Source organism: Gallinula chloropus (assembly GCF_964237585.1).
Source record: "Gallinula chloropus genome assembly, chromosome: 3".
Classification (NCBI taxonomy): domain Eukaryota; kingdom Metazoa; phylum Chordata; class Aves; order Gruiformes; family Rallidae; genus Gallinula; species Gallinula chloropus.
In genome coordinates this window covers 50,974,487-50,991,261 of record NC_140087.1, presented here as the reverse complement: position 1 = coordinate 50,991,261, position 16,775 = coordinate 50,974,487, and the positions used below count along the sequence as shown (strand labels likewise).

The 16,775-nt window shown below is 41.5% G+C and overlaps 1 protein-coding gene across 1 annotated transcript in view; it reads right to left on the bottom strand.

Annotated features, from left to right (window-relative positions):
• Window positions 1-16,775, bottom strand: part of LTBP1 (latent transforming growth factor beta binding protein 1) — a gene marked incomplete at both ends in the record, with an annotated part of 202,344 nt that overhangs the window by 19,563 nt on the left and 166,006 nt on the right. Inside the window, 5 exons of the mRNA XM_084262367.1 lie at window positions 694-822; window positions 3,866-3,952; window positions 5,315-5,497; window positions 10,180-10,323; window positions 12,551-12,676. Of these exons, the coding sequence (XP_084118493.1) occupies window positions 694-822; window positions 3,866-3,952; window positions 5,315-5,497; window positions 10,180-10,323; window positions 12,551-12,676 (669 nt within the window). The remainder of the gene's footprint in view (window positions 1-693; window positions 823-3,865; window positions 3,953-5,314; window positions 5,498-10,179; window positions 10,324-12,550; window positions 12,677-16,775) is intronic.

Here is a 16,775-nt window from a genome sequence, read left to right as displayed (position 1 = left end):
AATGTATACACAGAACACACAGGTTTCTGCTTACAGAGCAAACGCCAGGGTCACCGCTATGAGTAATTTTCAGCTGAATACCAGAAGCAAAGAAGTACAACAAGATTGCGCAGACTAAAATGGGCTTATCAATGACCTGAACTGTAATTACACATTGCATATTAACTCCTGGTGGAAAATATGTGTCCTTGTGGAAACTTATTGTAGGAAACCGCCACACTTACCAAAGGAAAGGTGAGCTTCAGCATACGGCTTTCACTGCTCACCCCGTGTACAAAGAGCAGAAGGCTAAGCCTCAGCTTGGCAGAGTGAAGCAGCGCTGTGTGTGTAAGGAGGGAGCCACCTTCCCTTGTTTGTGCTGTCTGTAAAAAGGCTGGTGGCAGCTCAATGGGGCACAAGGGGCAGTTTTGGAGATGCAAACTCCTGAGAGCAATGTGGCGAAAAAGGAAACAAGTAAAGCAAACCCTGCTCTACGTGCCATCGCCACGTCAGCCAGAGCTGCTGCCCAGCCAAGCAGGAGGGAAGGGAAATGACCCGATGCCTCTTAAAAAGCTGCTACAGGAGTTCGGAGGCCCAGTGTTCCTCCCCTTGCTGGGAATACTGCAGTTCTGATGGGAATCCTGCCGTAAGAGTCTGCTTGTTTTGCCCATCTGCATACCATTACAGTGACAAGACCACTTTAAATAAACTTACCAAAGCATTGGAGCTTAACAGGGTCATAGTATGTGCCTTGTTTGCAGTAGCACTCATAACCTGGCTGTGTATTCAAGCAGAAGCCATTTTTACAGATTTCTTGTCCAAAGAGTTGGCATTCATCAGCATCTGGAGAGAAAATATTAAAGGCTCTGTTACCATAATTCCTGTGAGGCCATGCAGAGGAGCAAGATGGTATAAAGCCTATACACTTCTCCACTGAGGCAAACTTCAGGGCCCCAGGAGCACAGATATCCACGGGGGGGGAGGAGGGAAAAGGAAAAAAAGAGGCTGCAGTGTGCTCATAGCCAGAATGGAAAAGGGAAAACTGATGGACCATGACTTTCCCTTTCTCTTGTCAGAGCAAGTCCTGTGGCACAGAGTGACTGGAATCTGGAGCTCCCCTTTCTTCCCTTTGGCACTACACTGCTCTTTGCTCCAAACAAAACAGATGAAGAATATGGCCTGTATTTTCCAGTATAATTTGCTTTACCCAAGGGATTCCCACCGTGGATCTAATTTAATCACACCATGTAATTACAAAACTAAGCAGTTATGCTTTATGGCTGGACTTTGAGACTACTCTCTTCTCTCCACCTAGTTTGGTGACTCTGCTGTGCAGGACAGGGAATCTTCATATCTCCACTGCTCACGACTTTGTTTTTCCAAGCTCTGTGCACAGCTTTGTACTTCCAACCACATCCAAACAATCGTGCCCGTTGCTCAACAAAAGGCTGTGACTGCTCTACACCTAGTGACAGCTGACAAAGAGAATCTCTCACACTTTCAAATGAGGCTAAATGTTTTCAGGGAACTTTCATGGAAACTATATGCCAGCTCATATATAGCTTTTCACAGTTGTACACATATTTTCCTAGTCTTGTATTTATGTATTTGTTACTGTTGGAATTCCATTCACTTCCTTTTTTCCAACCTACTTTTCTTAGCTAGACCTGCCTAGAATAGTCTGTTAAAGCTAGGCTGGTATTAAAAATGGCAGTAAAAAGCACTATGTGAAGTAGGTGATTCTCCTCTCAATACCAGTTGTCTTGATCCATTGCCTTCTGCAGAATTACTCCCCATTTACTTTGGGGCAACACAGATTTTAGCCCAAAGGTGCCATTTCCAGCTGTACAGCAGTTTTAAAGGTGAATTACTCAAACGTCTATTTTTTCCAGAAGAACTGAAAGTGCTATAAAGCCATTTATTTTTACAGCAACTCTTCCAGTCACTAAGTGGCTTCAAACATTAAATATTTAAATTTTGACTGTTTAGCAGCAAGAACAATGCAAAGATTAATAAGAAATGTCATGTAAATGTCTGACTTCTTCCTGTGGAAGACAGAGTTGTGCTTGGGGAAAAATGGGAAAGCCTGGGAGTAGAGTCAAGGAAGGTCAGCTGAGTATATTCACTTCTGACAGATAATTATAATTAAGAAAATAGGAGTTGCTCCTACAAGCAGAAGCTTGTGAATAAAAGCAACAGGAACATGAGTTAGTGCAGCAGAGAATAATCATGTTACTAAAAGTACTTATCCATTTATTGTATGTCTTTTGTGCCATTCCTAAGGTTATTGCAAAATAAACTTAGTGAAAACAGAAAAAGCCTTATTATGGCATGGATGTGAGGAAGATATTTTCAGATGAACCATTTCCACACTTAAGTATTTATGGCAGCTGGAGATATTATGAACCCTGAGGTAGAACACCAAAAACATGGCAGATTTTCTCTGAGACACATTTGGACATCCTGTACATGCAGCATGTCCCCAGCCTACACTGCAAAGATACACAGAAACCTTACACCTGTGAAGGGAAATGACAAACTGAACAAAAATACTCTCAGAGAGCATTAGGTCCTTTAAGATGAGCTCTGTGACAGTGTTCTGACTTGCTGAGATGTCAATTGTCAGTCTGTCCAACTGGTCCCTGCCACCCCAGCCTCAGGTCTGGTTTCATCCCATGGCACTTGGTTCTTTACTCAGAATTGATGGACAAAGCAACATGTCCAGAGAGTAGAGGTCTTCTGTGAGTTATCCCATTTAAATGCCCACATTAGTTTGACTGAGTCTGCATATTAGTGCCTTAGAACCTTTAATCTCTTTTCCGTTTCCCTGCACTTTAGAGGTGCAAAGAAACACTTGCTGCAGGACAAAGATCTGAACTCAACCATGGTCTGCTCACTAACTCCATGAGAAAAGCAACCACTCAGTGAGGTAGGGCAGTTCAGAAATGTACACATAATGATCGTTAGGAAAACTCCCCAAATCTGTGAATTTTTGTCATCTCTCAGAATTAGGTCTGACAGATTAGACAGCTGGAAGCAAATGCTTATTTACCAGCCCTGTGATACTAGGCCTTTGTTAAGGTTCTTAAAAATTAGTAAATTTCACCGTATTTTTATGTGATATGAACAAATATTTTCAGTTCTTGATTTGCAAACCAGCAATTCCAACAGGAACACAAATATAAAATGTGTGCTTTTCTAAAGATCCCCAGTTGCTATGTAACCCAAGGACAATACATTGACTTCATTTTAGCTAATACAAATAATGTGTTTAGTGTGTTTATGCCAAGGAGAATTAATCTCACAAATTATTAATACTGATGACTGCTTCTCAGACTTGAAAGGAATTTCACTGATCTCACTCTTGCTTCTTAGTGATGCCAACTCCTTCCCGTCCACACCCACCAACAACTTCTGTCACTCATATTTCTCTATAATCTTTTGTTCAATAATTATTTCCTGAAGTTCTGTAATTAGATTTTTAAACTTCTCTTCAGTTTTAAGATTGATTCTCGCTTGTAGGCCTAATGTTCAACAGAACCCTTCTGCTCTCTCCCAACACCCCATACATTCATTTATGAATTGCTGGTGCCTTTGTGTTTCTTGTGTAAACGAGTATTTGAGTTTGTGGTCTCTGCATCTACTCTCCCAGTACATAGCAGTTAGTATAAATTAAACCACAATATTAAAGAGACAGTACAATTGGCAGTCTTAATGACCTGTCAAACAATGATGTGCAGTAACATTTCATATCACCAGCTGTTTTTGTCACCTAATAAAATTTGAATTACCATATATACATTGTTGGCTTACATTTCAGCCAATTAACCACCAGAACTTCTGAAATAATTAGAAATAATTAAACTTAATACAAGTCAGTACTGACCTTTGTAATTCTGAGCAAGAAGCCCGTAAGATGATTGTCCAGAGGGAATGAAACCTTTTCCTTCAGGACACAACTCAGTAAATTCAGCTAGGAGAGAGAGAAAATGAAAAATTATGTCGTTAAGAAGAAATTACTCATGTACATATGTGTGGCATATGTGTTTCACAGTATTTTGAGAAACCTGAGGCGACGTTTTGCCTTACATCTATTAGGCAATAGTGCAACCCTTCAGCCAAATGAAGGGTGCCAAGGCTACAGCCCAAACTTGCTCTGCTCTGAGTTTGCAGCACTAGCTTTGAAAAACCCAGCTGGGGTACCCGCAGCGTCACAGAGCTCCATGTGAACTAATTTCTCCTGCTCTTTGGCAGGAGGATATAGTCCTTACTGGGTTTCATGGTGCACTGCAGTTATAACAATACCGGTAGCCCAATTATCTTAATTAAAACTAGCATGGGCCTCTCTGAGCTACAGTGCAAGCTGCGATCTACACATACCCCGACTGAGCTACAACCCCCTGTGCACATTCTTCAGTCCATATACAGGGAAAACACTAATTGACTGCAACAGGAGAACACGGTGTGGGTTACGGAGGGAAATTATTTAAAGTGTCTTGGAGGCTATACAGAACCAAATAAACCTATCCAAGCAGAGAGGCTCTTTTTGTAAGGCATTGCAGTTCAGGTCCACTGGCTCTGAAGTACAGTTAAAGCAAGAATTAAACATGATGCTACATCTGTGTGAAAAGTAATCTTTAGTGTTTAATCTCCGAGAGTTTGCACTTATGTGATTTTTTCCAGCTGGAGCCCGAGATCCAGCCATCACTGTTTATGTTTCAAGCCCTGTTTTCAATATTTGTGACAAATATCATATGGTGATGTTTTTCTAATTTAGTATTCAGAGGTTAAACAACAGTCTGCAGACAACTTGATTAACTGAATTGTTCAGTAAGTAGCAAAATGTAAAACTAATGTCATAATATACATCCATAATTCATAGTGCTGTAAGAACAACATTACAAATAGCTGTGGACTCAAATCCGCTCTAATTTTTGTGGGAATAATAAATAATAATAACTGAAAAATAAATTAATAAATAAATAAAAAGAATAAACCCGCTGATTTTTGTGGGAAAAATCTAACATGTCACCATAGGATCTGGAAAAGCTTCTGTGAGAATCCATCTTTGTTTAAATCAGTTGGAGATAATGCTGTTCAGTAACAGGCTGGTTTTATTCCCCAGGGTAACTGCAGCGAAGCCAACGGATTCACAGCAGGTATGAATTATTCCTACCTCCTTTTCCTCCGTGTAAGTCTGCTCTGGGTAAGTCATGACTAAATACTACAGAACAGGGGATTGAACGGGACAGCCTTCTCTGACCGCAGAGCACGCCACTGTTCACATAAACACAAGGCTTTGAAAGTTTGCAAAGGGACAGAACCTTCCTCTTACCAGTTCCAAAGACAGGGCATGGGAAGATTTCACAGTTGTCACCCCAGCCAGCACCCAAGGTACAGCAGCATTCTTGTTTGGTTACATTGGATGTAAGCACATTGTCACAGAAATTAGCATCATTCAGATTGTAGTAGCACTCCTTCTTTCCATCTTCTTGTTGGTCGGCCTCTACTGGTAATTCTAAAAGCAAAAAGAAAACATAAGCCATGTAAGACGATATATGAAATTAATTAGTTTTACGGGAGACTCATAAGAGTGGCAGAAACTCAGTTTCACCCCAGCGAAGAGCAGCGTTGTCAAACAGGGAAGAAAATGGTTAAATAACAAACCTGGTGTAATGATGGACGTTGATAACCTGACCTTATCAGACCTGCTCTCCAGCTTGGCCACACAGGGGTTCTTCGTGTTTGCACTTCCTTCATTTGTAAGCTGCACACAGACCTGCCTGCTCTCGCGCTCAGCTATCTAATGTGCCCAGCCACCGACACAGGGCTTTCCACGTGTGAATCTGGAGGTTCCTCGCAGAGAGAAGCAAACATTACACCGCCATTTTACAGATAAAGGAGCCAAGGCACAAACTGTAAAGGCCCAGTTTTCAAAAGAATGAGCTTTTCCAGCCCCTTTTAATTCCACTGGGTAAAAAGCATGTTCCACACTTGCATACAAGGCCCCTTATGATTTTTTCAAAGCTGACTGACTCCATGGTCAGCAGATGAATATAATAGACATCAAGTTAACTGGCTCTGTGCTTTATTTTAAAATAGGCTTCACTTTAAAATAGGCATCCAGCCAACAAGTCAGATATTCTGCCTTTAGCAGTTGAATGGGTCCTCTCACAATACTTGTAAGGACCGGGGGCAAAATAGTCTCTCCCATAGATGCAATAAAAAACCCTATAAATACTCAAAGACCTCTGTAAATCAAGGCACTCCTCAAGTACACCAAGAAGTGAGTTTGAAAAGAAATACCTAGTTAAATCTTCTATGTTTGTGGAACTCTGTCTAATCTTGCACTTCCACAGAATTCTCATTGAGAGCTTAGAAGTGGGAACTATCACATGGAATTGTTTTTCACACTTGATTAATATGAAAAACTTTTCATAGGCCATCCACAGAGCAACAGAGTTCTAAAATTACAAACACATTTATTAACCGAACCCAAAACTTTGTCCAGCAACTTCAGATAGATAAATCTTGAGGTGACTAGTTTATTTCCTTTTTATCCTGGGAAATTCTTTATGCTTAGCACTTAACAAATGTTTAATTCACGAAAACTTATTGCATGTTGGCTGATTTTCCATTGTTTCAGATTTCATTCATTCCTACTTAGGCTCTCACACAACATGCCAAGCACGAGCCATTGCTGAAGTAACACATATGTCCGGGTGGGAATCAAACCCTTATTTTATACCTGAGTGACAGCACATTTCAAAATGCCAGAAGATGAGTAAGACCCAGAGAGCTGTGGTGCATAACCTGCTTCTGTTGGCCTTGCAGTTCTTTTTGGGAAAGAGCTTAGGGTCGGCCCTCTTACAAGTATTGCTAAACCCAGGAGAGCAAAGTCACTTGACCACCTCATCTGTCCACCTCTGGCTGTCTCTTGGCGGTCAGGCTTGGTCTCTTTATGCCAGGTATAGCATGGATTTTCTTCTAATCCCACCCACTCAAAAAGGAATAGCTGCAAGATGGGACCTTGAAGATAACAATTGTCCAACAAATGCTGAAAGAATTAAAGGAACTCTAGCTCTTGTGACCTCAGCCTGTTATCCCTGCCCACCCACATCCTCCCAAGCAGATGGGGAAAGGCATCTTTATCAAGGAGCATGCAACTACTAGATCTGTTTAAAAATGCTGGTAGGGATTGCCTGTTACTGCACTTCGGTAGTACAAATGTGTATAATAGTTCTTTTGGCTTCTAATTCCCAACAGACAATTGGATTTATTTCTGGTTTCCTCAGAAGAGCGACTGTTTCAGGAAGTTGAGGGGCTGGCAGACACCTCTATTCAAATTTAGCACAATATTGCCACCTACAAGGCAAACTTTCCTTTGCTGTTTGGCCAGTATCACTAAGTTGTACATTAAAGGAAACACCCAGCTGAGTGCTTATTTCATCTTTCTTAGTTTAGCCTGTGGTCTCCCCTCATCAGGTAATTGCACTTTTCCTCAATGTGCTGAATTTCATACAGTGTGGTGGTTTTGTGGTATCAGCTGCTATCCACTAGGAACTACGTTAAGACTATCGCGTGTCACAGAAACGCCACTGAACTAAATCTGTTATTCCAAGGTGAGAGCGCAGTACTTCAGTCACCAAGTTACACATTTTCCTTGGCCATGTGCCATCTAACTGAATCCCAGCCAAACCTTCAGCAGGAGAGGCAGCATGGCAGTTTTCACGCTGTTTACCCGAGAAGGAACACCAGAAGCTGCCCGGGGAGGAAGGGGAGACAGTCTCATCATATCGCTGTTTATTCCCATTTTACATATGATGTGTTGGTTTCTCCTCCCACTATCTGTTCAGCAGCTTAAAAGTCTGTTGTTTACACAGCTGTGACTGAGGGTTAGTCAAGCAGGCGTAGTGAGCGTTTGGAAAGCAAATGAGACACCAATCTTCTATATTTTCCTTTTTTTTAAACCAAGACCAGTCTGTGTCTCCAAGCTTGTAATTTCTCTCTCATACATTATTAACCTTTAGTGAACGGGTTGTTTCTGAAAGTGGTTTCCCTGGGAATGTTGACAAAATATAATGGGAAATGGATACTTGTTTTGGTGTCATTGTTACAGGGTTTATGTTAGTAAAAAATACAAAATATCAGTCTGAGGGATGCTGGTAAAGGATCACGATTTCATCGGGTTGTTGATACGACTGTTCTGTTACCAGCCTATAGGAGAGATTTTGTAGATTGAACTTTGAAGTATTTATTAGAAATCGATTTATACACCTTAGCGTGACCTTGATCCAACAGTATCCTGCAGCAAGTGTCTAGCACAAAAGCGTCCATTAGTAATACGGGGTTCAGTGGATATTCATATTCACATATGCTTAGACCTCAGCATACACTTAAATATTTTCCTAAATAGTGGCCTGTTAACAACTGTGATCTGAAAAAACCCCAAAACGTATAGAACTGATGGGATCTTAAATACTGCAACTGTATGCTGACACCTCTTACCGACCACTGGAATTAGTAAGGAGGTTCCTAAATGAAAAGTCATCACAAGTTCATGACTTCTAAAACTTCAGCAAAGACCCCAGTGACTGAGCAAACAGCTTGAGGAACACACACTTTCAGAACCTGATTCTCAAAAAGACAGTAAGAACAGATTGGTAAGTGCCTATTGTCAGGGTGTGATGTGTGTCAGATTTCTCAACTGGCTGCACCTCTGTCCATCTATAGCACCTATGTCTGTGCATGCCTATGTACAGTTCAGGGGTTAGTGCAAGCAAAGCACTTGTAAAAAGTGTATCTAAGACAACGTTTATAGGACTGAAATTCCAATTATTTGCCTTAGAAAAATGCAGGGATATTGCCAGTAAAAAAAAAATACAGTTAAGAAGAGTTTCCTTTAAACTCTTAATGTTTAGGAAACCCTGAAAGTTTAGGAAATGTAGAAATTTACCTTCATGATAGAAAGGTACTGCAGTATTTTTCCTTATAATGAAGAATAGCAACAGTACCACTGGGCATTGCTCTTCTGCCTCAGCCATCTTACTTCTTTTCATTCCTCCTCCATAAAACAAGCTCCAGTAAGCCCAAAATCTCTCTCACAGGCTTTTGCAAAAGCTTCTATTTGCCAGTCAGCTGTTCGTGATATTTCACAGGCAACATCTTGAGTGGTGCTGAGTGTTACGTTCAGTGATCTAAATACTTGTTGCAATTAGGTCACAGATATTTCAACCTTGTTTACAAGTCTGAAAGACCACGAGTGGTTGGAGAAAACAGTCACAGCCTTGTAAGCTGTAGAGTCTACATCCTGGCACTAGAGACAGTTATTGTAAAGCCTTTTGAAAGCTAGATCAGCTACAGTGTAAGAACAAAACAAGAAAATTACTAAGATCTGGAGGGTAAAAAAAGAAGAAAAACCCAAGAGTTGTGCAAGTAAATCCCTCAGTTTCTTTTTGCTCCTTACTATGGGCTTGTTCCTTTCTCCAAACTGCATCAATGTAGAAATATGGAGGCAACTTTAAGAGTTCTAAACTCATTTGTCATTAGCTTGTTTCCAGTATTTGCAACACCCTGAACAACCACAAATCCAGTACAACGGACTACTAGGAAAAATGGGACAAAAGATGGAGCAAATCAGGCAAAGGCACTCAAAAACCCACACAAAGAGACTGATAACACTTATGTATTTTTGTTTTTTGCTTTCCTAGCTACCTTTTCTGAGAACTTATGTCAGTACTAGATAGTGCTAAGAGGATACTGCTTTATATGAATTTTGTTTTCCATCAGATGCCCCCTGAAACATTGTCCAAGCACACTGTGGATGTCTGTAAAAATCTGAACAGAAAATAACATCACTCCAGCCTTAGCCTCAATTCCACATCTCATTTCATTCTTACAGTGCAGCAAATGAGACTGTTTACTCTTAACTGCTGTAACTGTTCATTATTACTGCCTAGTCTGTTGACATACAAAATTTAGAAGGTGCTTCTGCTATATTTTCAGTGCTAACGATTCACTGATAAAATACTCTGTCCTAGGAAGGCCTCTTCCCATGCACACGCTTTCAGCATGACAAAGTTTGGGATTTTGCTGTTGTAGTTAAAGGAACACTAACATTTAAAGCAACTCTGCCTTCCCATTGCTTGCTTATGCAGTGGAGATCACACCAAGACCGGAAAAGATCCGTCGGTGTCTTACCTGGTGAGGCGCGGAAGCGACACTGCCCAGTCATGGGATCGTACTCCTGGTTTTCATCAGAGCACAGGCACAGGAAGGAGCCCTCCACGTTCTCACAGAGGGCTTCGCCACACACCCCGCTCAGCATTTCGCATTCATTCACGTCTGGGGAAAAATTCCAAAGCATAAATCAATTCAGGCCCATTACTGACAGATTGTTCTTTTATCTGCTGTGTCTGTGCCAACAGTGTCTGACAGATTACAGATGTGATCTCTGGGGAAGGATTAAAAACTCACTAATACCTAAGTGGATTCATAAACAAGTAGTCTGTCCTTTGAAAGAAATGCCCCCGAAAGCCACAGTGCAGCTTACAGACTGTTGGTGCTGATGAGGTGCTGCTTATAGACCAGAACACCGGCTTTGATTTTTTTCAGGTTTCTTTCCCATTTTTCAATACTTTTCCCTTTATATGGGATTTAAGATTCAGGGTCATTTAATTTCTTTTCTTAACTTATTTTATTATCAAACTTCGACTGAATTCAAGGTGCAAAGTGAGTAGGTTTTGGTGCGTTTCAGACTGCACTATGAAAAGAGAAATCCGTTTTCTTCTCAAAATCCCATTTTCCTCCTTGAATTCCCCAGCTCCACCACCACCACCACATGCCTCTCATGCATGGCCTCACAGGCTGCTCTGCAACCCACAAGGGATATGCCCAGGTCACCCAGGGTGTCCCTGCCAAATACCACAGACTTCCTCTCCCTGAAACACCTACATATTTTTAACTTGGATTCCATGTACCTGCTGGTCTCTCAGAAGACAGATTGATGAGAAAGGTCTTTAAACAAGGGTTACCACATACTCCTCACTCTCTTTTCCATTGCTAAAGTTTATGTTTGAAAATATACTTCGTCTACTAATGACAATCTGAAAATTGCTATTTGTATATCATGATTCAGAAATTTCTAAAATTTTGATCTGAAGTATGACTTGGGAGGCAATGTTTTACCCCTTTTACCTCTTAGCCAGTAAGAATGAAAATCTAGTCACATGACTGAATGATGGTTTCTGTGTATTTTTATATACATATGTATATATATGCATTTTAACTTGCGGTTTCCTCACCACCTTTAAAATGTACTTAGATTTTTCTTTACCTTTTTGCTGAATTCTTGTCACAAGGAGTAAGGCATCTTTGGGGAACACTGCCTGGCCAGGAACTAAAGAGACTTATCTTTTCCTACAGTTGCTTTGGTAGATAACTGGTATCAGCATTTCCAAGAGTATACTATATAGCGTGTACAAGAAGAAAACCCTAAGGCACTCTTTAACGGTGCAGAATCACTTCACTGGCAACTCAAAATTCAATTTTGTTTCAAATTGGCTTTTTCTTTCCTTTTTCCCCCTTTCTTCCTTTGCCTCATGTTTTTATCTGTGAAATGTGACTGTATGCAAAATAAGCACGGATATCTTGTGCAAACTAAGTGCCAAGTGGCATAAAGATTTTTGAATAAAACTATTTGATATATTAGAGCATACATACACACACTTCTGTAAAACTGACTTCTCGCCGGTACGTCGTTTAGGTTCTGATGTTGGTAAATATGTTTCCTCCTGAGTCTGAATTGAAGAAATCGCTTTATGAACACCTTTCCTTGATCTGGTATTAATTTTATATTAGGAATTTGTGCTGCTTCAGACAGATCTCAGGTCCAAACATCACTATTAACAACAGATCTGGAAACCTGCTACACACAAGAGTAACGTGCAGTATTTAACATCTACATAAATCTCACACCGTTTCACAGTGATGGGTGCCTTTCCTGGAGCTCGAAGCCAACCTTAAAATCCATCCCAGTGTGATGTGCCTGGGGCAGTGGGTGTGCCACCAGCTCCCACTGGCTCTCCCACCAACTCCCACTGGCTCTGCCACATGCCAGACGGTATTTCCTGTGGGGGGTACTACAGAGTTCTGGTTCTTCAGCTAAGAGACTAAACAGATGTTGCATTTAAATAGGCCAAAGTATTAAATTCAACAGGCTAAAGTATTAAATTCAATCTATTATATTTGCAAATGGTTCTGACGTGCAGAAATACTGGGCCTTCTTGGGTTTTTTAAGAGGCAAAATGAGTGGCTCAGCTTCTCTGCTGTTGGTTTCCATTCAATCCCAATAACAGGTTCTCATTAAATGGATACATGGTTAAGTTTCCATCTGGCACAAGGCTCAGTGAGTAAAGCACTGCTCAACCTTATTTTACTAGTAAGTGACATGACTTTAACCAAAAGCGACACAAACCAAAAATGCTTCTGTGAAGAAAAGCACCTTGCTCCTGTGTCGCTTTTTGCTCACTACAACCTCGCAGGAACGGCTGCTTGGCGCCTCACAACTCACCCAGACACCCTCGCCCGTCCTGTGGGTCCTGATACCCTTGGTAACAGAGGCAGCGGTAGGAGCCGTCCATGTTTTCACAGAACCCGTGGCTGCCACAGACTGTGCCGTTCGCACATTCGTCAACATCTGCAAGGAAGAAGAGTAGCGTCAGACAGGCCACGCGCAGTCAGGGCAGCCATGAGCCCTGCAGAGAAACAACCGGCGGCTGTTTCTGCAGACAGAGGCAGCGATGTCCCTCTGCACACCGGGAGGGAAAACACAACAGACAAGACACAAACAATAATGTGAGCACACCTGCAAGTTAAGAAAGGGTTTCGCTGTTAACTTCACAGGAAGTATGTCAGACAATGATTTTGGCCAACTGTCTCCCATCTGTTTCACCAAACCTGCCAATCATGGCATGATGCTACATGCTACAGAGTTAGACATAGTTTAAATATGACCATCTGACTGACTGACACATTCTGCCAGTGTAGCACTATACAGTCAACACCATGTGTGAAACCGAACCCACTGTGCCTACAAGGAGAGTTCAAGGCTGTGGTTGCATCTACTGTGCAGAAGTGCTGCAGAGATCTCGTTTTGGCTCTCAGCACTGAAGGGAATTTCTTGGTGTAAGTGGTAAATGTGGACTGAGCCTGCTGGCTAATCCTGTCAGCCTACACATGCGAATAATCTTACTCAGGTAGGCAAAGTACTTACAATGCCTGTATTCTTTATCCCTTTCATTTGTAGTTCCCGTTTGCGGTTTGCTGGCCTTACAAGTAAGAGTCACTCGCATGAGTAAGCCTGTTCTTTGACTCAGCTACCCATCAGCCCATAATAAAGCAGAGCTTCTTGTGGCAGAACGTGGTTTATTTTTGCAAGTGCATTACAAGTGCTAGGAATGTATTATTTTTATCTTCACTCAAAGTAAGATGTAAACCCAAGGCCCTGGCCATCTGCGGTCATTAAAGACGTCATGGCGTGTTTTTCAGGAGGAACAACATTTACTGAAACTCAGAACTTGCCAAGATACTAGGAATAGCGCCTTCTGCCTTCTAAATTCCTCTGCAGCTTGAAGCAGAGAAATTATTGCCATATCTCTTTCCTAGAAGCCATTATGACCATTAAGTAAGGATGCTGTCCACTTGGAATCACCTTCTGCAGTGTGCCTCAAGGGTACTTACATTTTAAATCCCAAGTAACATGATTAGCTTTATCTGGGTACTAGCAACTGTCATTAATTCTGCAAATTAGAATAGACCTTCATGCCATGGAGCCTACCCTCATTCTACCCCCAGTGAATGCTGGAGGCACTCCCTGAACTAAAGAGCTAGCGGGACTGCTACAGGGAGAAGGCTTCTGTCAACAAGTGAGCAGCACTGCTGCTTTGTGTCTCTCTGAAAGGAGAGAGCAGGACTCAAAACATAGTCCTGTCTGCTCCTCCAGCTCTTCACAAAGGCCTAGAAAAGTCAGCAAAGAGGCACTTCTGAGAGTGCTCGCCAAGCGAGAACATTCTTACTTGTAAATTGTGTGCGCCACTCAGCTGAAAGGGATTTCTTGGTCTTCGAACCAGGGGATCCAGTCGCAGCCCCCCAAGCTATCCACATTTGAGTAGCACATCATTACCACCCACACATGCTTCTGTCTGCCTCAGGGAGAGGCGTTTTGGGGATCTTGGAAACCAATTTTTCCTACGTGCTGTTGTTGGGGTTTGAACAAGTTCAGAATCACATAGAGATTTTCAAGGCCAGAATAGGATATCTTCTAAAATGGGTTAAAAAATTGTCTCTGGCAATTTCTGTACCAGTGGAGTAGATAGTGGAATTTCAACATCTTTTTCAGAAAGGCATCCAATTTCGCTTTACGATGTTTAGAGAGTCACTTTAATTTCACTTTGCGATGGAAAACTCACTTCTCGTACTGCAGATCAACTGGTTAACAACCTTCAGCTAAACCACAAAATTAACGTGAAACCCATTTGTACTCTGCACACACCAAAACCTAGGAGACCTAGATGAGTATAACTGAGAATTATCAAAGAAGAACTTGCAAGTAGAACTGGCAGAGTAATTTACTTGGTTTGTTGGTTTTGTCTATAATGGCTTTAATGGTCTTTAGATCCTGATTTATTAAACAGTAAAAAATATTGAAGGAATTTATCTTAGGAAGGGTTATTTATACTCTGGCAAAGAATACAATGGCCACTGTGCCTATTCTCCAAATATGAAAATTTGGATGGTTTCTGCATACTGAACTTCCTGAGACCTACCCACAAGTCCTCCCCTAGTCAAATTAATTCACCACCAAGAGCAAGCAACATGGCTGTGTTAAAGCCACTGACAAAGCTGAAAGTTCAAGTATTACCTTTAATACCCTTTCTTTTTCCAGTCACTGTAATGACAGGATTATAAAAGGATGCATATGGAACTACTGGGAGGAAGAAGAAGATACAAGTTCCTTACAGTTGTGCTTTTCTGGTCTATCCCCCTCGCTGCTATGCACTATACCTGCATAATGTAATGTTTCAATGCTTAGTCTCATGTGATCATCAGAGCTTCAAGTCTGCTCCAAAAATCTGAATACTCTCTCTCTTGTTCAGAAAATCCTGTTAAGAAAAGTTTCATAAAGGAATTCAAAATGAATAAACAATGGTGGATTGACAGCCAGGAATTTAAGACAAAAGACAATAATGTAGTGTGTGTTTTTTCAGTGGCTCACTATGGTGTAAATAGGAGTTCCTGAGCCGTGGGACAGTTACTCTGCTAAAAGCCTAGGCAGAAGAAACTGCACCTGGGGATTTTAGGATTGCATAAATTACAGTATTTCTCTTACTTAATAGCTAAACGTTAAAGGAAACAGATAGGGCAATGGATCATGCAGCTGGTCTTCTAAAGGTAAACTGAGGTCACTGAGGAAAAAGCTGCAGAAACAAAAACTGTGATTGTAGCAAGTGTCCTCATTTGGTATATAATACAGCCACAGAAGAGTGTTTTGGTTTTTTTTAAAGTACACAGTCTGAATACGACTGGATCTTTCAGTGCATGGGAAATTACAGGGAAGGTCCAAGCACCAAATATTTTTCCTTGTCTAGACAGCTTGCTCAAAGGACTCCTGTTTTACAGCCGGAAAGCGCATTTGTTTCTTTAATCACCCTGTAAAGCAGGAGGCTTGTTTGTAATTGGCGATTCTCTTGCTACAGGGAGACAAAGCAAGAGGAAAGAAAAGAAAAAAAAGAAACTAATATATGCTATGTCTGTCCAGTGACTAAAGCAGCTCTCTGTAATTACAACCTGTTTTAGAATCCACGTCTCAGTGCTGCCTGCTTTAATCAGAACTCCTTTGATCTAGCACCATCAGGATCTAACCAAAGGCAAAAACCATGCACTTGAGCGCACTCCCGTTCAGGTCCACACTGCATCCCTCTCTTCTGCCAACCCGAACAAGATGAAGACATACCTAACCTCAGGCGTGGTATTAAAATCTCACTGAGATCTACTCACATGGCCAAGCGTCTGAAGAGGAAATGTTTTCTAGGACAGTTCTGTGCAGTGCTTAGGGGACCAGAACTCTGATTCTGAGGCTTCCAGCGCTGCCCCTAACACCCATACATAAAAACCACTGCCATGAGAAAATTTAAAAAAATGAATATTTGAATAAAGACTTTGGCCATCGAGAGGCAATAATGCAGGATAGTCATTCCAGCACTGTGATGATGTGGGCAAGAGATTCTTGTTTCTCTCTTTGTGTTCTTAATTGTTCTAGCCAGCATCCAGATAAGAAGTAGTTGGTGCTCTAAAACATCTCTGTCAGCAAATGTGAGAAGGCTGGTGAAGGCTGCGATTACAAGAAGGTAGCTCACAGGGGCGCACACTGGAAATGTGTACTTACATCTATGTTTGGCAGAAGCCTGACCTTTCTGACTTCAGAATTCTGGCAGAGATTTGATGAACCTGTGACATTGTCCATTGCATAAAATTTACTCCATGTAACAGATGATACACTTTGCCCCCAAAGAAGTTCTAGATTTGCCATACACTTTTCATAAACCTGCCTTGTCTTCCTTATATACGGGCAGAATTATGGTTGTCGTGCAGTTACAGCAAATGCCTACTCTCTTAAAATGCCTGTGGTGGCAGAGGTAACAGTTACACACTGTTCACAGAGCTGCTCTTTGGTGCCTGATTTTCAGACCTCCTAGGTACACAGTCACCTTAAACGAAGGACATCTCATTGCTGTGTG